Source organism: Myxocyprinus asiaticus, chromosome 16 (assembly GCF_019703515.2).
Source record: "Myxocyprinus asiaticus isolate MX2 ecotype Aquarium Trade chromosome 16, UBuf_Myxa_2, whole genome shotgun sequence".
NCBI classification, from domain to species: Eukaryota; Metazoa; Chordata; class Actinopteri; order Cypriniformes; family Catostomidae; genus Myxocyprinus; species Myxocyprinus asiaticus.
The window spans coordinates 1,818,782-1,843,756 of NC_059359.1; the positions used below are offsets into that span (position 1 = coordinate 1,818,782).

At 36.3% G+C, this 24,975-nt stretch overlaps 1 protein-coding gene across 1 annotated transcript; it reads left to right on the top strand.

The window, feature by feature from the left end:
- The first annotated feature begins 776 nt into the window (after positions 1 to 776).
- On the top strand, positions 777 to 24,750 carry LOC127453644 (sodium- and chloride-dependent transporter XTRP3-like). Its single transcript, XM_051720200.1, has 11 exons — positions 777 to 949; positions 5,144 to 5,284; positions 5,382 to 5,473; positions 9,667 to 9,894; positions 10,055 to 10,165; positions 14,794 to 15,035; positions 15,897 to 16,059; positions 19,384 to 19,588; positions 21,666 to 21,825; positions 22,201 to 22,366; positions 23,575 to 24,750. Exons 1-11 carry the CDS (start codon positions 826 to 828, stop codon positions 23,746 to 23,748), a joined length of 1,806 nt encoding a protein of 601 aa, XP_051576160.1. The 5' UTR covers positions 777 to 825; the 3' UTR covers positions 23,749 to 24,750.
- The last annotated feature ends 225 nt before the right edge of the window (positions 24,751 to 24,975 follow it).

The window sequence follows — 24,975 nt, forward strand, 5'->3', positions numbered from 1 at the left end:
TAATCCCACCCATGTTGAGGCGGCACTAAACTGCAGTGGAAAAGCAAGCTCAGAAAAGTAAAGTGAGCAGAGTCGAGTCGAGTCGAGTCGAACCGTAACGCGCAGTGGAAAAGTGCCATTAGTGAATTCCAAAACCTATGTCCTAGAATACCGTTTTCTCTCTCTCTCTCTCTCTCTCTCTCTCTCTCAAAAAATAAGTAAATAAATAAATTCTCTCTCTCAAAAAAAAAAAAAAACATTTTATCTCTCAAAAGTTTTTTTTTTTTTTTTTTTCGCAAAATGTTTTTTCTCCTGAAGAGGCAAGGTATTTTTTTTTTCTTGCTAGCTAACAATTAGCATGCGGTACCAACCTCGGCCACCAGGTGCCACTATCAGTAAGCCTGAAACCTGAAAAAAAGTTTTTTTGAGAGAGAAAAAAAATATTTGAGAGAGAAAAAAAATATTTGTAGAACATAGGATCAGGAAGGCACTAAAAAAAATTCACCTTGTGAAATGTATTTTCACAGTGCGGTTCAGGGCTTCCGTAGTTTAAAAACCTTCTTTCGTTGATATCGCAGTTTTGTTTACTTCCAAGTGCAGTATGCGGCACCGTTACAAACTGCAATAAAAATAAGTAATAATCTATGTTTTACTATATATCACCACAGCAAGTGACTCAAATCAAACATTAACCTGAATTGCGTCACTTCAACCAATTAAACTCCGAGTCCCTCCCCCAGACTTTAAAATACTCCTACTTTAAACTCCAAGTTCAACTGCAGATTTACACACTGAATCTCTTTTCTCTGTCGTTCTCTTGGGATTTGTGACAGGATCTGAGCCATCATGTCTAAAGAAGCCCGTCCGTCCTGGGACAGTCCGATGCAGTTTGTTCTGGCATGTGTGTCTTATGCAGTGGGACTTGGGAATGTCTGGCGTTTTCCATACCTCTGCCAAATGCATGGTGGAGGTAAGAGCATTATTGTTTTGCTTTCCATCACCTTCATTCTTGCTGTCTATAAAGTTTATTTAAAAACTTTCCAATGCACAACACACATGGCATTTAAACTGAGCAGGAACCTAAATAGGAACAACAGAAGATAAAAACTGTGGAATGTTTATAAAGTGAAGGTGTTTCTAATTTATTTATTGCAACTTCTCTCTGACATAGATGCTCAATGTATATAATCACCTACTTTCTTGGCAGGGCATTCATTTGCATGCAATGATATGCACACATGATGACTTCATAAAACTGAAATCAGTATCTTAATGCATTATGTTTAATAAACAATAAAATAATGTGTTGTTTTAAAGTATTATGGATTAAGAAGAGCATTCAACATTAAAAAAAAAAAGTATTTATTTCAGATCGAATTATCATGCTGTTTATTTCATATGAGAATAATATCTGCTGTTACGGTTGGCAACTGAATGCTTGTATAGTCTTTTGGTGTAAAAAAAAAAAATTCAAATAACTTTTAAAAATGTCCTGCATGTACCTAATTTATTAATATAATTGAATCAGTTAGGTTATACCAATGAGAGTATTATAACTCTTAAGGTAACAACTTCTCATATTTTTACAGTGTTATTGGGATGTTTATTTATTTATTGCATTAATAAGTTACTTTTATTTTCCTCGTGCCATTTCCTCATCCATCTGGATGGATGGATATACAGACAGACAGACAGATACTGTAGACAGACAGACAGACAGACAGATATTGTAGACAGACAGACAGACAGATACTGTAGACAGACAGACAGGCAGACAGACACTGTAGACAGAAAGACAGACAGACAGATACTGTAGACAGACAGACAGACAGATACTGTAGACAGACAGACAGACAGATACTGTAGACAGACAGACAGACAGACAGATACTGTAGACAGACAGACAGACACTGTAGACAGACAGACAGACAGATACTGTAGACAGACAGATACTGTAGACAGACAGACAGACAGACAGATACTGTAGACAGACAGACAGACAGATACTGTAGACAGACAGACAGACACTGTAGACAGACAGACAGACAGATACTGTAGACAGACAGATACTGTAGACAGACAGACAGACAGACAGATACTGTAGACAGACAGACAGACAGACAGATACTGTAGACAGACAGATACTGTAGACAGACAGACAGACAGATACTGTAGACAGACAGACAGACACTGTAGACAGACAGACAGATACAGTAGACAGACAGACAGACAGACAGATACAGTAGACAGACAGACAGACAGACAGACACTGTAGACAGACAGACAGACAGATACTGTAGACAGACAGACAGACAGACAGATACTGTAGACAGACAGACAGACACAGTAGACAGACAGACAGACAGACAGATACTGTAGATAGACAGACAGACAGATACAGTAGACAGACAGACAGACAGACAGACACTGTAGACAGACAGACAGACAGACAGACACTGTAGACAGAAAGACAGACAGACAGATACTGTAGACAGACAGACAGACAGATACTGTAGACAGACAGACAGACAGACAGATACTGTAGACAAACAGACAGACAGACAGATACTGTAGACAGACAGACAGACACTGTAGACAGACAGACAGACAGATACTGTAGACAGACAGACAGATACTGTAGACAGACAGACAGACAGACAGACAGATACTGTAGACAGACAGATACTGTAGACAGACAGACAGACAGATACTGTAGACAGACAGACAGACACTGTAGACAGACAGACAGATACAGTAGACAGACAGACAGACAGACAGATACAGTAGACAGACAGACAGACAGACAGATACAGTAGACAGACAGACAGACAGATACTGTAGATAGACAGACAGACAGATACTGTAGACAGACAGACAGACAGATACTGTAGACAGACAGACAGATACTGTAGATAGACAGACAGACAGATACTGTAGACAGACAGACAGACAGACAGATACTGTAGACAGACAGACAGACAGATACTGTAGACAGACAGACAGATACTGTAGATAGACAGACAGACAGACAGAAACTGTAGACAGACAGATAGATAGATACTGTAGACAGACAGACAGACAGATACTGTAGACAGACAGACAGACAGATACTGTAGACAGACAGATAGATAGATAGATACTGTAGACAGACAGATAGATAGATAGATACTGTAGACAGACAGACAGACAGATACAGTAGACAGACAGACAGACAGATACTGTAGACAGACAGATACTGTAGACAGACAGACAGACAGATACTGTAGACAGACAGACAGATATTGTAGACAGACAGACAGACAAAGAGACTTGTTTTAGATCTATTTCTTTAACAAACGCTGCACTTCTGTCATGCATCAGGGAGCTGAAATGAAATGTTCAGTGATTTCTGTGTTCATTTACCTTACTGAGGTTTGATTCTACTGTTTAAACTCTCTGGTTATGCATTCAGTGCATCTTTGTGGAGTCTCGCTTGCATGACAATTCACATATTTTATTTGTTCACTTTTGAAGAGAGTGGTTAAAGTACAAATGTAAAGGAGGGAATGTTATGCACAGTCAGTCACCGGTGATTTGCATGATGCCGTCAAGTATTCTAAAATTCCCTCTTTATCCAGAATAATCCTGTTTTCCTGTTAAAATGCTTTTTTCTTTTTTTTTTTTCAGGTTTCATTAAGTTAGAAGTACCCTACTCAGCCTGAGAGTTACCTTCAAAGTGTACTTACATTGTACAGAAATAATTTGAGATGAATTTAAACGACCTGTGCCATCTTGCCCTCTTCTTCAGGGTATAAATATAAGGTTTTGATCTATACACTTACGATTGGCACATTAACCATAGTTTTACTACTGTAAAACCATAAATAATATTAAAATACTGTATAATATTTGTTGATATATTAAATATATTTAATATTATAATACATGTAATGTACATATTAATCATAGCTTTACTACTTTAAAATGATAAATAATATTAAAATATGTTTGTTTATATATTACATATATTAAATATATTTATTAACAACTCTTTTTACTCTTATAATAAATATAATTTGCATATTACCCATAGTTTTGCTACTGTAAAACCATAAATACTATTAAAATATAATATTTGTTTATGTATTACATTAATTAAATATTTATAATAAATATAATTGCCATATATTAACCATAGTTTTCCTACTGTAAAACCATAAATAATATTAAATATTTATGTTCTACATATATTAAATATATGTAATATTTATAATAAATATAATTTACATATTAACCATAGTTTTACTACTGTAAAACCATAACTAATATAAAAATATAATATTTATGTATTACATATACAGTATTAAATATACTGCGTATATATATATTTGTACTACTACTGTACTATAATTATATATATAATGGTTTTAGAGTAGTACAAATATTATATAAATACAGTATATTTAATACTGTATATGTAATACATAAACATAAATATATAATATGGATAAATATACATAAATATATATAAGTATATATTTTATTTTTATTATTATCATTTGTGTGTGTGTGTGTGTGTGTGTGTGTGTGTATACGCCTTTAGAATCTTTCTGTCATTTTGGTTATATAATTTGATGACAGTGGTGGCACATAACAATAACAGTAACTATGGTATTTTGCCACAAACTGTGGTTAGCATTAAGTTCTTAATTGGTGCTGGGGAATCCCAGATATGACATATGCAAAAAAGCAATACAGCATGTTGCAAATTTAGCATTTTTTCCAAAGATTTTGTCATTAAACGTGTCTAATATATTATCATATTTATAAAGGCACAACACAATCCTAAATGCCCATGTAATTCATAAGCCGATTAATGTTACTATACAGCTGTTTCCTACTATGGGACATAAAGTGATTTTCTGCCAGCTGGAATTTTTGAACGTTTTAACCTATTTATTCCAAGGATTGGTACCTAGATTTCATATGGCAATCTGCCTTAGAAATATCTATGAAAAGATTTGTGAAAATCTATATCCAGTAATTACAACGGGAAAAGTCATGGAAAAACACAGAGTATGTAAATAAAGCGAAATAAAAGCTCTAGAAATTAATACAAGACTTGTGGTTAAAATGTCATTGATCTCTTTGTGTATTTCTCTGAATGTGTGATGGTGTTGTTCAGGTGGATTTATGATCCCGTATCTGCTGATGTTGATTCTGGAGGGAATTCCTCTGTTCTGTATGGAGCTCGCCATCGGGCAGAAGATGCGTCTGGGCAGCATCGGGGCGTGGACCGCCATCAGCCCGTATCTTGGTGGATTAGGTCAGTAGGACCATACGAGATGGGTCACTTCACTTAGTGCAAGACATTTAATTGCAATACATGATGTGATTTGACCTTTATTACCTGCACATTACAGGCATGGCCAGTGTTGTGACTTCAGTGTATTTGTGTCTTTACTACAATGTGATAAACGCCTGGAGTTTCTGGTACCTCTTCCATTCATTTCAGGTTAGTTCACTGACATGTTTGCTTTAAATTCACTTTTCAGCTAAATGTAGATATTTCTTAAAATGCTTGATGTGGGCTTTTCAGTGGCTGATGACAATGCTCATATCCAGAGATCAGTTTATGAGGATAATTCTGTAGAATTCTGTCGAATGCATTTAAACATGGTCAAATGTGACGGAACTGAGAGCACTACACTCTTATTGGCATCTTAGAATAATCAGATTAGCAAAATATTTAATAAACAAACACATAAGGAGCGAAGGACGTGTTGAAGCTGGTGAATGATGGAGGATCTGTAGAAATCTGACTAGGTTTCTGTGGAGTTCTGTGGACCAGGACAAGTTGTCACACTTTTTTACTCCAGTAAACACATAGCCCAGACCCAGTAGTGGGGCATGTTTTCACACCATATGGCTGTGTAGGTTTCATGTGAACATGGGGGGGGGGGTGAAGGAGGAATGTGTACAAACCATCACAGTAACCAAAACAAAATCTACACCTGGATTAACCCTTTAAGCTCTGAAGGTGTTTTTAAACATTACCTGTTTCAGTTGCATACCCAAAATTAAAGGCTTATAATTCGACAAAAAAACAAGGAGGGTCAAATGTTTGGTATCATTGTAAAGAATATTTGACATTATAGATCTCTGGGTGTAAAAAAGGTGTCTCCAAAAAACTGCTTTTGCTTTGTTCCCAATCATGTTAACTGTATCTGAGAATTTTTATGTGTTGATACGACAAAGCAATCAAAAGTTATAGCATTACAAAAATAATTTATCATAGTGTGTAAAAACGTCTCCAAACTAATAAAACATAACAATTATACATAAGAACTAATTACACATGCAAACACAACAATGACTAAAGGTTTGCATAGCATGCAGACATGATTTTAGTAATGAGAGTTCACAGAATGAGTTTCATTCTGTGTCATTTGAGTCATCATTGAGTCTGTGTCATGTATTTGGCGCCATCTCCTGGTGGCCATATGTAACATTGTGCTTCATGTGGATTATTTAATGATCTATACATCTGATTACCTTGTGTGTGGGCTCGTTTGGAAGATAATCACCTCATCTAACTAATGGTGTGTGATATTTGATGTTCTGTCTATATTTCTTGAAGTAATAAGTGAAAGCGCGGCATGTAAGCAACACCAACATCATTGTCAAAGACATATACTTAGTTATTACTCGCTATATTTTTGTCTGTGAGTAAAACAAATAGGCTGGTTGTATTTTAGTCTTTCAGAGCTTTCCAACAACATATGACACATGACTATTTGATCAGTTTGATGTTTTTACTGATTGCAATAATATGTACAGTAAATGATCAAAACGGAGCACTTCTGATTTATCTGCAAATTTCAAAGCACTTGTTCAGTTTTGGTCATAATGCCTGCATGCATTGGGAAGTAGAGCTTCTAAGCTTTAAAATGATACCTATTTTGTGTTGATTAAGACTGTAGTTTTTAAAACTTTGACGATTGCTGGAGGGCCCATCCAAGCTTAAAGGTTTAAACAGACTATTTCAGGCTTTATTTAGCTAAATTTAAAAGGTAAAACAATTATGATGCACAATTTACAAAACAACAAAAATGAAAAAGGTACATACAAAAATATCAAAATGTTGTTTTGATCAACAAATATTGTAATTAATAAATTGTATAAATTTATGTAAAAAAAAAGACATAAAACATGTGACAATCTGGCCCGATAAAAATGTGACAATATGCCCCGAGCTGACTTTCATTAAAAAAAAAACCTTGTTTTAAAGACCACATTGTTACAAATCTTTCTTTATGATGTAGTTGACACTTCCTTTAATGTATGCCAGTGTGGTTTGATTATGTTTGCTTGTTTACCCAAGAGCTATAACACAAATATGACTATATTGAAACTTTACTTTAAATTCATAAAATACTAATTTAAAAGATTTTGAACTGTAGGTGTTTACCTCACAGATTTGCGCAGTTGGAATTTGACTCTAAATCATACCATTACTTAAAGGATTAGTTCACCCAAAAATGAAAATTCAGTCATTGTTTACTCACCCCTGTGTTGTTATAACCCTATATGATAAAATGTTGTGCTCAGTGATGTCATACAATGGCAGTTTATGGTGACCACCTCTTCAAGCTTCAAAAGAACACAAAAGTATAATTCAGAAGTCTAATAAATTATTCCATGAGACTCATGATTGTTATTGTCACAGAACCATAATACAAAACCAAAACTGTCTCAATGGAGAAAAGACAAAACAAAAATCAGACTAGAAAAAAACATAAGAAGTACTAAACTAACAGGGGAGGCAGACAGCATACACGAACACAGGACGACAGGAGCGAACGAAAGAAGTGAAACAATCCAGCACAGGACGGCATACACGAGGAGCTTATAAAGGGGAGAAATCAAACAGGTTAAACAGGGAAAGGTGAAAAAAATAAACTAATAATGAGGAGACAATGAGGCGGGGTGTTACGCAAGACTGAGAGACATGTGGCAATACAGCAACTAAACAAAGCCACGCGCTCTCACAGACACAACACCTGAATGACATGAGCGCATGTCGCCAGAGACAACATGCACTCATGCCAAACGACAGACAAGATGGGACATTTGTGCGAGGGTTCGTCCACATATAAACATGCAACCAAGACCGAAGCGGCCGAACCACAGCACAACATGACAATGTATCGTGACCTGGACGAGCAGCACAAGGCGAGCACAACGCAAAGCACGCTCAAGGTCGTGAGAGACAAACACAAACAATTGATATGAGTGCATGCCGCAAGAATGACATAAGAGCAATGCACTCGTGCCAATAACCAACAAGACAAGAGAATGCATGACAGCGCCAAAAAAGGGCAAGTCATGCATTCTCACATAGACTAGACAAAAACACTAAACAAAGATGTCAGAGCTCAGCCACAAAGACACAAAACACAATCAACATAAGTGGCTGAACTCTAATAGTTATTAAAGCATACGATAAGGATGCATACGATCGCCACAGCGATAGCAATAACAGAACACAACACAGCTGCACACAAAACAGAGAACAGAACTTACTAAACATGTCTGAAGAGTTTATAGTTGAAGAATTTATGCATTTCTATGCCCAGCCTTATTTTTTTTTTAAGTTTTGGGACATGTGCCAGTTCATAGCGGACGGAGTTACACGTGCGATGCCGAAAACAAAAAACAAGTGATCGATAGAATGTGAGTAAACAATGACTTTAAATATTGTGACAACTAGTGTGTGTGTGTGTGTGTGTGTGTGCGTGTGTGTGTGTGTGTGTGTGTGTGTGTGTGTGTGTGTGTGTAGGTTAATTCAGGTGTGTTTAATGACAGCAAATGGGACATAGTGTATTAAAAATAGCTGAAATTGAGCCTGGGTAGCTCAGCAAGTAAAGACGCTGACTATCACCCCTGGAGTCGTGAATTGGCCCGGTTGCTAGGGAGGGTAGAGTCACATGGGGTAACCTCCTCGTGGTCGCTATAATGTGGTTCTCGCTCTCAATGGGGTGCATGGTAAATTGTGCGTGGATGCCGTGGAGAATAGCGTGAAGCTTCCACACGCACTACGTCTCCCCCACGTGATAAGATGCGCAGATTGACAGTCTCAGACGTGGAGGCAACTGAGATTCGTCCTCCGCCACCCAGATTGAGGTGAGTCACTACACCACCACGAGGATTTAGAGCGCATTGGGAATTGGGCATTCCAAATTGGAGACAAAAAAAAAATACTTTTGCTGAAATTAAATTAAAACATATATTACACAGTTTTTACTCAAAAAAAAATATTTGAAAACAGAAAATGTGCATTGACAGTTTTGTAGTTGATAACAGGGGGAATTAACATTTCTGTTAATCGTTAATTCTGTTAATAATTGGCTAATGCTGATGGCAAAAATAATCTCTTAATTGTCTGACAGATATATGAATCAGTGTTGGGAAGTAACTAACCAAAAATAGCAATGCTTCTAACTTAAAGTAGTTTACTTTTTGTTAGTAGCAGTAGTACTTTATCTAAAAGTGTAACTTGAGTGTAGATTAACTACTTTATATCATGAGTAACTTGTAGGTTGATTAAACTATCGTTTTCAAATGAGCTTCCCTAATATTGGACCTGTCATTAGATTAAATGTGTCTTCATACGTTTTATTATGTGTTAATATTTGTGTTGTGTAGACTGTGTTGCCCTGGGCGGAGTGTCCCATCAACAGCAATCGGAGCGGATATCTGGAGGAATGTGAGGTGGCTTCACCGACACAGTATTTCTTCTACCGCGAGACCCTTAATATCTCGTCTTCCATAGATGAGAACGGCAGCGTTCATATGGGTCAGGCACTTTGCCTTGTGCTCGCCTGGATCATCGTGTACCTGTCCATCATCAGAGGGGTCAAGTCAACAGGAGTGGTAAGATTTGGCATTTTCAACTGGTTTTGCTTCAAGACTTCTATCTTAAAGATGGAAATCAAATATATTGTACATGCTATCTCTGGTCTTCAGTAATATTGTATAAAAAAACAATATTGTTAAAAAAATTGTTCCTTTGTCCCTTGGCTTTCATGCACAGGTAGTGTATTTTACTGCAACGTTTCCATACGTTGTTCTGATCATTTATCTGATTCGTGGAGTCACTCTTCACGGTGCTTGGAATGGAGTCAAGTACATGTTTACACCCAAGGTACGTTTAAATTCAAAATTTAAGAATTGTCTTTTATTTCATGAGTGTGAATTTAAATTTGATTCGGAATTTACTGAATTGCAACACACAGAGCAATTAGTCCAACAGTCAAGTTAACATCAATAATTACATGATTCACTTTGACTAATTATGCCTATTGCTGCATCCTAGTCTCGTACGTACTTTTACGTGCCCCGTTCTACATTTTGCCGCACTTTCCTGGTGAATTTAACACTGGAGGTGCTACAACAACTGTGCGTTTTATTCAGTTTCACACAAATCATGAGTACAACAGCTGATTATGACTCTATTAACACGTATTTTTCGCACTTAAACTCACACACTGCTATGTTATGATATCTTAACTTTTTTACTTTAATGCATCTGAAAAACGACACATATTAACACTTGTATTACATACTTACATTTACACACGTATTCCAAAGTGATTAGCTTGCGCGCTAGCTCACCTGATAGAGTGTTGGACTTTGGAGGTTAAGGTTTAGGAATAAGTAAAGGGTAAGGATTTCTGTTTTGTTTACCTCTCATTTATCTTTTAGGACACTATCGGTTAGGTTTAGGTGTTGGTTTAGGGTAATGATGTCTGTTTTGTTTACCTCTCATTTATCTTTTAGGACACTATCGGTTAGGTTTAGGTGTTGGTTTAGGGTAAGGATTTCTGTTTTGTTTACCTCTCATTTATCTTTTAGGACACTATCGGTTAGGTTTAGGTGTTGGTTTAGGGTAATGATGTCTGTTTTGTTTACCTCTCATTTATCTTTTAGGACACTATCGGTTAGGTTTAGGTGTTGGTTTAGGGTAAGGATTTCTGTTTTGTTTACCTCTCATTTATCTTTTAGGACACTATCGGTTAGGTTTAGGTGTTGGTTTAGGGTAATGATGTCTGTTTTGTTTACCTCTCATTTATCTTTTAGGACACTATCGGTTAGGTTTAGGTGTTGGTTTAGGGTAAGGATTTCTGTTTTGTTTACCTCTCATTTATCTTTTAGGACACTATCGGTTAGGTTTAAGGTAATGATGTCTGTTTTGTTTACCTCTCATTTATCTTTTAGGACACTATCGGTTAGGTTTAAGGTAATGATGTCTGTTTTGTTTACCTCTCATTTATCTTTTAGGACACTATCGGTTAGGTTTAGGTGTTGGTTTAGGGTAATGATGTCTGTTTTGTTTACCTCTCATTTATCTTTTAGGACACTATCGGTTAGGTTTAGGTGTTGGTTTAGGGTAAGGATTTCTGTTTTGTTTACCTCTCATTTATCTTTTAGGACACTATCGGTTAGGTTTAAGGTAATGATGTCTGTTTTGTTTACCTCTCATTTATCTTTTAGGACACTATCGGTTAGGTTTAAGGTAATGATGTCTGTTTTGTTTACCTCTCATTTATCTTTTAGGACACTATCGGTTAGGTTTAGGTGTTGGTTTAGGGTAATGATGTCTGTTTTGTTTACCTCTCATTTATCTTTTAGGACACTATCGGTTAGGTTTAGGGTAATGATGTCTGTTTTGTTTACCTCTCATTTATCTTTTAGGACACTATCGGTTAGGTTTAGGTGTTGGTTTAGGGTAATGATGTCTGTTTTGTTTACCTCTCATTTATCTTTTAGGACACTATCGGTTAGGTTTAAGGTAACGATGTCTGTTTTGTTTACCTCTCATGTATCTTTTAGGACACTATCGGTTAGGTTTAGGTGTTGGTTTAGGGTAATGATGTCTGTTTTGTTTACCTCTCATTTATATTTTGGGACACTATCGGTTAGGTTTAGGTGTTGGTTTAGGGTAATGATGTCTGTTTTGTTTACCTCTCATTTATCTTTTAGGACACTATCGGTTAGGTTTAGGGTAATGATGTCTGTTTTGTTTACCTCTCATTTATCTTTTAGGACACTATCGGTTAGGTTTAAGGTAACAATGTCTGTTTTGTTTACCTCTCATTTATCTTTTAGGACACTATCAGTTAGGTTTAGGTGTTGGTTTAGGGTAATGATGTCTGTTTTGTTTACCTCTCATTTATCTTTTAGGATACTATTGGTTAAGTTTAGGTGTTGGTTTAGGGTAATGATGTCTGTTTTGTTTACCTCTCATTTATCTTTTAGGACACTATCGGTTAGGTTTAGGGTAATGATGTCTGTTTTGTTTACCTCTCCTTTATCTTTTAGGACACTATCGGTTAGGTTTAGGGTAATGATGTCTGTTTTGTTTACCTCTCATTTATCTTTTAGGACACTATCGGTTAGGTTTAGGTGTTGGTTTAGGGTAATGATGTCTGTTTTGTTTACCTCTCATTTATCTTTTAGGACACTATCGGTTAGGTTTAAGGTAACGATGTCTGTTTTGTTTACCTCTCATTTATCTTTTAGGACACTATCGGTTAGGTTTAGGTGTTGGTTTAGGGTAATGATGTCTGTTTTGTTTACCTCTCATTTATATTTTGGGACACTATCGGTTAGGTTTAGGTGTTGGTTTAGGGTAATGATGTCTGTTTTGTTTACTTCTCATTTATCTTTTAGGACACTATCGGTTAGGTTTAGGGTAATGATGTCTGTTTTGTTTACCTCTCATTTATCTTTTAGGACACTATCGGTTAGGTTTAAGGTAACGATGTCTGTTTTGTTTACCTCTCATTTATCTTTTAGGACACTATCGGTTAGGTTTAGGTGTTGGTTTAGGGTAAGGATGTCTGTTTTGTTTACCTCTCATTTATCTTTTAGGACACTATCGGTTAGGTTTAAGGTAACGATGTCTGTTTTGTTTACCTCTCATTTATCTTTTAGGACACTATCGGTTAGGTTTAGGGTAATGATGTCTGTTTTGTTTACCTCTCATTTATCTTTTAGGACACTATCGGTTAGGTTTAGGTGTTGGTTTAGGGTAATGATGTCTGTTTTGTTTACCTCTCATTTATCTTTTAGGACACTGTCGGTTAGGTTTAGGGTAATGATGTCTGTTTTGTTTACCTCTCATTTATCTTTTAGGACACTGTCGGTTAGGTTTAGGTGTTGGTTTAGGGTAATGATGTCTGTTTTGTTTACCTCTCATTTATCTTTTAGGACACTATCGGTTAGGTTTAAGGTAACGATGTCTGTTTTGTTTACCTCTCATTTATCTTTTAGGACACTATCGGTTAGGTTTAGGTGTTGGTTTAGGGTAATGATGTCTGTTTTGTTTACCTCTCATTTATATTTTGGGACACTATTGGTTAGGTTTAGGTGTTGGTTTAGGGTAATGATGTCTGTTTTGTTTACCTCTCATTTATCTTTTAGGACACTATCGGTTAGGTTTAGGGTAATGATGTCTGTTTTGTTTACCTCTCATTTATCTTTTAGGACACTATCGGTTAGGTTTATGTGTTGGTTTAGGGTAATGATGTCTGTTTTGTTTACCTCATTTATATTTTGGGACACTATCGGTTAGGTTTTGGTGTTGGTTTAGGGTAATGATGTCTGTTTTGTTTACCTCTCATTTATCTTTTAGGACACTATCAGTTAGGTTTAGGGTAATGATGTCTGTTTTGTTTACCTCTCATTTATCTTTTAGGACACTATCTGTTAGGTTTAGGGTAAGGACATCTGTTTTGTTTACCTCTCATTTATCTTTTAGGACACTGTCGGTTAGGTTTAGGTGTTGGTTTAGGGTAATGATGTCTGTTTTGTTTACCTCTCATTTATCTTTTAGGATACTGTCGGTTAGGTTTAGGTTTTGGTTTAGGGTAATGATGTCTGCTTTGTTTACCTCTCATTTGCTTTGACACTATCGGTTAGGTTTAGGTTACAGTTTTAGATTAGGGAGGTACGTTTTACTCATTAAAACCTCCATCTAATATTCACCTTAAAAACCTTGTCTGATTATGACACCATTTCACTTGCTTTTGTGAAAACAACCCTAAGCTAACCTTAATCCTCTGCACATTTCACTGGGAAACTGCAGCGAAACATATAATAACGCACGTAATTTCATTTAAAAAAAAAAATGTTAGCAACTATTTATTCCCCAATATTTAGGTTACATTTTTCTCAACTGATTTCTCAGAGTTCAGTACAGATTTAATTTTGCCATACAGCACCACAAAATGTCCAACATATTGTTTTCAGATAGTTTGAAAAAAAAAATATTGGCATAAAAATCTGTTGCTTTTTCTAATCTTATAATTCTCTTATATATTGAGTAAACTGGTGCTGTTCAAGTGGAAGAAAATGAAGTGTTCTTCCATCACGATCCATAAAATGAAAGTTAATTTATTAAATATTTATTACATATGGATAAACAAAACAACACTTCAGACATTGGTAATTAACATCCTCTAATGTTTTTGGAAATAGCCCATATGTTTTGTGAATGATAATAGCATGTTTATTGGTAAATCATTTCACACAGAAAAATGAAATGCTCTGTAAATGTCATGTGATTGAAACAAACTACACTTACAGCAGTATTTCTTTGAAATTCATTCCATTTTAAATTCTACTTCAAATCCTGTTTTGCTAAATTCCTAAATTGGATCTTCCTCATTTTTAAGTCACTTTGGATAAAGCATCTGCTAAATGATTGAATGTGAATGGAAAGGCATTCTTAATAATCTTGATCTTTGTGTGTACTTGTATTGTGTTTAGCTGGAGCAGTTGGCAAACCCTCAGACGTGGATCAATGCCGCCACACAGATATTCTTCTCTCTGGGTCTGGGCTTTGGCACCTTGATCGCTTTTGCCAGTTACAACCATTACAACAATAACTTTGAGCGTCAGGCCATCACCGTGGCCCTCATCAACAGTGGCACATCAGTGTTCGCCAGCATCGTGACCTTCGCCATCTATGGCTTTAAAGCCACGTTCAACTACGAAAGCTGTTTGGAAAGGTGAGACACTCTCAGGGTTGTGGGTAACAAGAATAGGAGTTGTAAGGAATTTAACAAATCCATGAATGATTTTGAAAGAACTGTTAAAGGAACCGAACATCATAATTCTCTATTCTCTTTTCAGTACTGCTTCTCTGTATTTTTCCCACCACTCGTGCACCAAACTCAAATGTAAATGAGTTTCAGCATGTGCTTTAAATTGTCATTTATTTGATTTGTGATGTGCGATCATGAAGCTTTTCGGGAGAATCCAACAAGGCCGTGTTTCTGCATTCAGCACTTCAGTCAGCTGTGTGAGCAGGCGGCGCCCTCTAGCGGTCTGGACGGCATTATCCATTATAGCACTATAATACAAAAAATCTAAAAGGGGGTTTTGTCCTTTGGTTAAAACTTTTTATTTTTCCATGATGTAGCTGACATTTCCGTAGAATTGCTCAACATATACATTGTATGAATTTGTAACGTTCTCTTATATAAAGTACATACATGTAAAATGTGGGTTTTGTTGTTTTGAACGGCAAAAACAGAAGTGCAAAAATATTTTAGAAGTACAAAATAACCTTTTTTCATATCAATCATCATGTTATCATATTTAGCTATTTTTGTATATTTTTCATCTTCTATTTATTTTTCATTGTAGCTCTCTTTATAAATGTTGTCGCTTCTAATGTCCTGAGCCAAAACAAGTTGAGAGACTGATTCTGACAATATGAGTATTGCACAATAAACAATTATATGATCAAAACACATTCGAACACCACAATCTTGCATGTCTAAATTTTAAATTGGTATAAAAATGTTATTTATGGCTTTTCCAAGAATTCAATTGGCCTGCAAATCAATTTTTTTCTATTTCTTCAGGATGAGACTGTTGCTGCTCAACACATTTGATTTATCTGAGGACATCATCAGTGTTGATAATGTCACGGCTTGGATCTCTCATCTGAATTATACAAACCCCGAGACATTCGCAGCTATCGCTTCAAAGATAGAAGACTGCAGCTTGGAGGCAGAATTAGACACGGTAAACTGACCCGGTTATCCCACTTATCACTGTTAGTCTTGTACATTGTGTGTGCTCGATAAATGACCATACAAATATATGGCTGTAAACATGTTCAATGCATGGCATTTACATAAGAGCACACAGGAATATGATAACACTCCTAGATGTATAGCTGAATGAAAATAAGTAAAAAAAAAATGGCATGAAACAAACTTAAACATTTGTTTTAGTGACATATATCAGCTAGACCTATTAATTGTGGCATCTTTGTCAGTTCCAAAATCTAACAACGGTTTTGTCAAATAATAATTCATATTTTCTGTTTTCAACTAGTTTGTTTGTATAAATATTTTGTGTATGCATTTATCATCATCAAATTGTTTTCTATATTTATGCAGACATTATAGTGCTTTCCATGCTCTCTAAATATCGGCATCAGTCGCCCAATAACAGTGACACACAATCATATGTAGTCTAATCTTTTGATCTCTTGTTCTATCTATGTTTTGAAAATGATACTATTTGACATCGAGAGATTTGAATTTATTACACGGCAATAAAATACACAACTGTTACATGAGGTGAGTTCAAAGTACTGAAATACTGCCTTAAACTGTTACTGTTTCAAAGAGATTTTACATTTATTCATTTGGATGATGCTTTTATCCAACGTGACTTACAAAAGAGGAATAATACATCATAAGACAGTGGTACAAAAAGTGCTGCATTACAAAGTTTCACTAGCATCAGAATAGCAGTATTCAAGACAGATTAGAGTGCAACAAAAATATATAATTTTTTAAATAATATATATATATATATATATATATATATATATATATATATATATATATATATATATATATATATAAACTCAGCAAAAAAAGAAACATCATCTCACTTTCAACTGCTTTTATTTTCAGCAAACTTAACATGTGTAAATATTTGTATGAACATAAAAAGATTCAACAACTAAGACATAAACTGAACAAGCTTCACAGACATGTGACTAACAGAAATGTGTCTCTGAACAAAGGGGAGGTCAAAATCAAAAGTAACAGTCAGTATCTGGTGTGGCCACCAGCTGCGTTAAGTACTGCAGTGCATCTCCTCCTCATGGACTGCACCAGATTTGCCAGTTCTTGCTGTGACATGTTACCCCACTCTTCCACCAAGGCACTTGCAAGTTCCCAGACATTTCTGGGGGGAATGGCCCTAGTCCTCACCCTCCAATCCAACAGGTCCAAGACGTGCTCAATGGGATTGAGATCCGAGCTCTTCGCTGGCCATGGCAGAACACTGACATTCCTGTCTTGCAGGAAATCACGCACAGAACGAGCAGTATGGCTGGTGGCATTGTCATGCTGGAGGGTCATATCAGGATGAGCCTGCAGGAAGGGTACCGCATGAGGGAGGAGGATGTCTTCCCTGTAACGCACAGCGTTGAGATTGCCTGCAATGACAACAAGCTCAGTCCGATGATGCTGTGACACACCGCCCCAGACCATGACGGACCCTCCACCTCCAAATCGATCCCGCTCCAGAGTACAGGCCTCGGTGTAACACTCATTCCTTCGACGCTAAACACCAGTCCGACCATCACCCCTGGTGAGACAAAACCGTGACTCATCAGTGAAGAGCACTTTTTGCCGGTCCTGTCTGGTCCAGCGAAGGTGGGTTTGTACCCATAGGCGACATTGTTGCCAGTGATAAATGCGAGTCCGACCATCACCCCTGGTGAGACAAAACCGTGACTTGTCAGTGAAGAGCACTTTTCGCCGGTCCTGTCTGGTTCAGCGAAGGTGGGTTTGTACCCATAGGCGACATTGTTGCCAGTGATATCTGGTAAGGACCTGCCTTACAACAGGCCTACAAGCCCTCAGTCCAGCCTCCCTCAGCCTATTGCGGACAGTCTGAGCACTGATGGAGGGATTGTGCGTTCCTGGTGTAACTCGGGCAGTTGTTGTTGCCATCCTGTACCTGTCCCGCAGGTGTGATATTCGGATGTACCGATCCTGTGCAGGTGTTGTTACACGTGTTCTGCCACTGCGAGGATGTTCAGCTGTCCTTCCTGTCTCCCTGTAGCACTGTCTAAGGCGTCTCACAGTACAGACATTGCAATTTATTGCCCTGGCCACATCTGCAGTCCTCATGCCTCCATGCAGCATGCCTAAAGCATGTTCACGCAGATGAGCAGGGACCCTGGGCATCTTTCTAATAAAAATTTTTTATTTTTGTGTTCCATGGAAGGGTTAGGATTACCCTTTAAATGCTGAAGGTGTTTTTAAAGATTTTCCATGGTTTCAGTGCCATACCCAAAATTAAAGGCTTATAACTCGACAAAAGAAACAAGCAGGGTCAAGTGTTTGGTATCATTGTAAAGAAAACTTTTCAAATGTATGATCTAGATTATGATACATACTGAGACTCTCAGCCTAAGAAACTGCTGAAGAATCATCAAAAAATGTTTTTGCCAAAAATCAAGTTTTGTCAACTGTATCTAAGAAAAAATGTTGCGTTGATACGACAAAGCAATCAAAAATCATAGCATTATAAATATAATTTATCATAGTGAACAAAAGCCTCTCCAAACAAATAAAACATAATAATTGTACATAAGAACTAATTACACATGCAAACACAACAATGACTAAAGGTTTGTATAGCATTCAGACATGATTTTAGTAATGAGATTTCACAGAATGAGTTTCATTCTGTGCCATCTGAGTCATCATTGAGTCTGTTTCATGTATTTGGCGCCATCTGCTGGTGGCCATATGTAACATTGTGCTTCATGTGGATTATCTTATGATCTATGCATCTGATTATCTTGTGTGTGGGCTCATTAGAAAGATAATTTCCTCCTTTAAGTAACGCTGTATGATATTTTATGTTCCATTTATGTTTCGTAAATTTATAAGCAAAAACGCGGCAAATAAGCAACACCAACATAACTGTCAAAGACATATACTTAGCTATTACTCACTATATTTTTTCTGAGTAAATAAAAATAAAAACATATGACACATGGATATTTGACCAGTTTGATGTTTTTACTGATATGTACAGTAAATTATCAAAATGGTACACTTCTGATTTGTCTGCAAATTTAAAGGACTTGTTCAGTTTTGGTCATAATGCATACATGCATTGGAATGTAGAGCTTCTAAGCTTTCAAATGAAACTAATTTTGTGTTGGTCAAGACTGTGGTTATTAATATTTTGACGCTTATGTTTTTTTCCTCTCGCTTAAAGGGTTAAATGATGACAGCGTTTTCATTTTTGGTTGAACTATTCCTTTAATAACTGATTCACTGAGTGCATGTCTCTCTCTTCATGTAGGCTGTTGAGGGCACTGGACTGGCGTTTATCGTGTACAGTGAGGCGATTAAGAACATGCCTCTGTCTCAGTTGTGGTCTGTGCTGTACTTCATCATGTTACTGCTGTTAGGGATGGGGAGCATGCTGGGGAACATCACGGCCATCATCACGCCACTGGGCGACCTCAAGATACTGTCACGAAAGTTCAGCAACGAGACCATCAACGGTAAGAAGGGTGACGGGGCTGTGCATAAACCCCAATATCACTCAAGTCAATTTTCTCATATAAAGAGCTTGTTTGGACCAGCTTAAATTCCAAAATGGACTTACCTGTTTTAGATGGTCACTGCTGGTCAGTTACCTGCACAAGTTGTCTGTTGTTAACAGTAGATGGGTGACTAGCCAAACTTAGCGTAAAAGTGCCCTGAAATAACTGTAAACTGGTCAATAGACTATTTTTTTACCTTGTCATGTAAGTTAACGCGTTAACATATGCAATACATTTAAAACATTTAACACGTTATTTTTCTTAATCATGCTCAACACATTTACTGGCGCAATTTAGTTACCTTAGAAAAACACAGAATGAGACTTTGACTGCAAGCGCTTTTCATGTGGAGTTCAAAGTAGTGTTTGACGCTGGCATTGATGCCCTGATGTGACTCGTGAATGTGGCTTCACAATTGCTGTAGCAAAGCGGATAGCCACAGTCTATTAATATTGTGGAGAATGAGAGTTTAAGAGAATTAATGCCCACTGCAGTGAATACTCAACCTATGGGGGACTTTTTTTAATAAGTCAACATCCCTCTTACACTTTGAGAAACGTTTAATGTTACTAGAATTTATGCTATTTTAGTGCATTTCTGTCTTAATACTATGGAAGGCTTTGTTTGAATTTTTTTTTATAAAACATTATTGTTACATATTGTTTTTTTTCTAAGAAGGAATTAAATGCATTTGTGTGTTATTAGATAAAACAGATTGTGTTTGTTCATTATTGTAACTTAGATGAAGATCAAACCAGATTTTAAGACAAATTTATACATAAATGCAGATAATTCCAAAGGGTTCATTACTTTTTCCCCTTTTTCTCCCAATTTGGAATGTCCAATTCCCAATGCGCTCTAAGTCCTCGTGGTGGCGTAGTGACTCGCCTCAGTCTGGGTGGCGGAGGACGAATCTCAGTTGCCTCCGCGTCTGAGATCGTCAATCCGCGCATCTTATCATGTAGCTTGTTGAGCGTGTCGCCACGGGGACATAGCGCGTGTGGAGGCGTCACGCCATCCACCGCAGCATCCACACACAACTCACCACACGCCCCACCGAGAGCGAGAACCACATTATAGCGACCACAAGGAGGTTACCCCATGTGACTCTACCCACCCTAGCAACCGGGTCAATTTGGTTGCTTAGGAGACCTGGCTGGAGTCACTCAGCACGCCCTGGGATTCGAACTAACGAACTAGCGAACTCCAAGGGTGGTAGCCAGCGTCTTTTACCACTGAGCTACCCAGGCCCCCCACATGCTTTTTCTTGCCACTGTATTTAACGTACGTATTTAAATAATTAAAATAAATAACGACTAACCAATTTCTTGCAGGTTTTTTTTTTTTAGATAAAGTAGTAGATTATATTTTATTGTTTGTTTTAATGTTCCATGTACCATGATTAATTGCGATTAATCACAGAAAACTCTGATTAATTAGTTAACATTTTTAATAGATATATATAGAATATTTAAACCAAACAGTCATTGTAGCCAACTACATTTAAACGGTAAAAGTGACAACTAAATAAATGGGGGAAAAAGGCATGTTTTCCCACATTTCTTTAAATAAATGATTGAAAATGTAAAAACGTACATTTAAATGATATTTTAATTTATATGCACAGAACAATACATATAATAAACAGCAATATTTACTAAATACTAAAACATTTTAACACATGAAAAATCCCACGCATATACTTCAGTGAACATTTTTGAGTGATGATGCAAAGAAATCGTTAATTCCGTTTAGAAACAATTCACCGAAACAGACAGAAATTAACTTACTATCTCTTACGCCATTTGTGCTACTGAAGTTTAAAGGAGAGACACTTAAAACATCTCTATAACATGCTCTTTAGGAATCTTAATGGCCATGTTAAAAGTGCATTAAGCAAAATAATGTCAATTGTCATAATGTCAATTTTTTTAAATATCCCAGTCTTATAGTTCTAGTGCAGGAAACATTAGATGATAGCTTCTCTGAGCTCTTGTGTAGTTTGTGTTTGTGATGTTTCTCTGATGTCTGGCAGGTCTGGTGTGTCTGCTCTGTTTGCTTCTGGGTTTTGGCTTCACCACCGGCTCAGGAAACTACTGGTTCACCATCTTTAATGAATACGGAGCCACGTTTTCTCTGCTCTTCATAGCGTTCTTTGAAGTTGTCAGTGTGTGCTACATCTATGGACTGAAAAGGTGAAGATTAAACTGTATAACAAACATTTCCCTCACTGTATTTTCTTTAAAAACACATTTCTTTCAATATGCATTCCAGATCTCCCATGTACATGAGTTGTTTCAGATTCAAACTCTAGACTCTCACACTGAAAAAGCTTCTGATAATGTTGTTTCTCATTTATATTCCGCGGGGTTAAAGTCTGCAGCCTTTAAAATGGTCATAATACACGTACTGTTTCTCATAATACTCGATTGTACTTTACATAATCATCTGTAATAATCATGAATTTGATCATATTACTCTCTGCCAGAATACTGAGAACTCTCAACTCTTTATTCAGAGTTTAGAATTTACGTAGTTTATTCACATTTATCATTTGTCATAATTTACAGGTTTGAGAAAGACATTGAAGACATGTTGGGCCATCGACCAAACTGGTACTGGAAAATCATGTGGGCCGCAGTCAGTCCAGTCCTCCTCATCAGTCTCTTCATCTTCTACATCATTAACTACATCCAGGGTGGAACACCAACTTACCAGGCCTGGGACAAACATCTGGTAGGTTCAATTTCCTTTGGTCACTTTGATGCATTCAAATTTGCAGCGGTGATAATAAAGCCAAGAACCAATTAAGTTTATGTACAGTTTATTTCTTCTCCACTGAGCTATTATAAAGTAATATTCCACTTGCAGTATCCATTTTTCATTTTTTTCTATATTTTAAGGATTTTTTGTAAGTATTTAGGCCAAATTTTAAATGTTTTATGTATACTATTTACCCTTACAAAATTAACCATGGTTTTAAACAAAACTTTATGAACAAAGTTGAAATAAAATGCAGTTAATTTTTTCAGTATTTTTTTAAATAAAACTTTATGAACAAAAATTAAACAAAACGCAGTTAAATTTTTTCAATATTTTTTTTAAACAAAAATTTATGAACAAAACTGAAACAAAATTCAGTTAAATTTTTTCTATATTTTTTTTAATAAAACTTTATGAACAAAGCTGAAACAAAATGCAGTTAATTTTTTTGTTCAATATTGTTATTTTAAATAAAACTTTATGAATTAAGCTGAAACAAAACACAAAGTTTTTCAATATTTCTTTAAACTAAAACTTTATGAACAAACAAAATAGTTAAATTTTTTCAATAATTTTTTCAATAAAACTTTATGAACAAAAATGAAACAAAATGCAGTTAATTTTTTCAATATTTTTTTTTTAAACAAAAATGTATGGACAAAACTGAAACAAAATTCAGTTAAAGTTTTTCTATAAAAATAAAACTTTATGAACAAAGCTGAAACAAAATGCAGTTACATTTTTTCAATAATTTTCTTCAATAAAAATTTATGAATGAAGCTGAAACAAAGTGCAGTTAATATTTTGTTCAATATTTAAAAATAAAATAAAAGTATGAACAAAGCTGAAACAATGCAGTTACTTTTTTCAATATTGTTATTCAAAACTTTATGAACAGCTGAAAAAAAAATGCATTTAATATTTTTTTTCTGCAGGAAAGTTTTATACTGTAAACCTTGTTGAAGAACAATCAATTTCATATACGTTGTTGTTTATGAGTTGAGTTTCAAGTGTGACATGAGTAACATTCGCAGTGAGTTTCCATCTCGGTTCTGGGCTGGTAACCAAACGGTTGTAAATTCAAACCCAACAGCTGATCCATGAATCAATTAAGCATGACACTTGACCACAGGTTAATCCAGGGCGGTTTTCCCTTTAATGATCATGTTTTTTCTTTCTAGGGTAAATCTGTGGTGAAGGAGTATCCTGCATACGGTCAGGCATTCATAGCTCTGCTGCTGCTGTCGTCTGTAAGCTGTGTCCCGCTGATGGCTCTTTATGCGTTCTGTAAGAAGAAACGGCGAGGAACGGTGATCCGAGAACACATCGTCAGCACGGTGTCATCAGCCATTTGAGGAAAGACTCAAAAGACTGTTGGAAAATAGACAGCTACTTAACCTTGTATGCAAGGGCGTAGATTTGGCTTGAACATTGGGGGGTTGTACTTGCTTGTTTTGATTACTGAGGGGGTTACTTCCCCCCATCCCCCCTGGATTCTACGCCCCTGCTTGTATGGGACAACAATGGCCACACTGTCGCACAGACCATAATATAATTTTTTAAGCGTTTATCAGTCCAGTCACGTGGATGATAAAACAGGTGGAAAAAAAGCCCATAGACTTACACGTGGACCCGAGTCATATCAAGAGAAAAGAATATCACAGAGACTAAAAACTCAGAACACCTTAGCAACCACATAGCAATGCCTTGGCAACCACCCACAACAGGCTGGCATCATAGCGGTGAGCTTTGCCCGGGCAAACATCACACATATTTTCTTCAGAAGCCTTGATACTTAGAATATTATCTGTGGCCAAAAAAAAGCACATGAAAAGTGCGACCATTTGAAAATATAAACTGTTTGTAAATAACTTTTTAGCGGTAAATTAAATTACATTGTCAAATCACAATGTTTTGTGTGTAGAAGTTTAAAATGAACAGTGAATGTTGTGTTGTGATTGTAAGGGCTAAAATGATTCTAGAAGCAACTTTTGATCGATTATTAAGCCAGAATCATGAAATGCAGGGAAAACATTCAGTATGTGTACTTTTATACATATGAAAAATTCTTATACATATATTAAATTGCTCAAGGCTACAGTTCCTCTGCCCTTGATATTTTTTCTTGTATGTAGGATATTATTGTGGAATATTTTGGATAAGTATATTCTGTCAATTCTGAATAAATAACTAATTTACGCTACTGTGTTTCTTGATGTGCCTAGAGCTAAATTTAATACTGATGTCCCGTCATTGGGGGCAACAAAAGTCTTTTTTTGTTTGGTCTTGGCAGGCATCCTGTTTAAAAGTTGTTTTACAATAATTGTCAATTTCAAGTGTATTTAAGCAGGTCAGTGGTTGTACCGGTAACTAAAGCTAAGAGTGTACTACCCCTTTAAGAGCCAAACAATACAGAATGTAATGTTAATGTATTGTTACAGTTACATTTCTACATCTGTTGTCCGACCATCAAGTCCATGCAGAGAAAATCTTAATTGCTCAGCTTCCTGTAACACGTGCAGCACATAGTTCATAACAACTTGTTTGTTCACTAAAACTAATCTGGCATGGCATTTTGAGCC

Coding starts and splice junctions, on each gene's coding strand:
- LOC127453644 (XM_051720200.1), top strand. CDS start 826: ATGTCTAAAGAAGCCCGTCCGTCCTGGGACAGTCCGATGCAGTTTGTT. Junction 10,166..14,793: donor AGTACATGTTTACACCCAAG/GTACGTTTAAAT, acceptor TATTGTGTTTAG/CTGGAGCAGTTGGCAAACCC. Junction 21,826..22,200: donor TACATCTATGGACTGAAAAG/GTGAAGATTAAA, acceptor CATAATTTACAG/GTTTGAGAAAGACATTGAAG.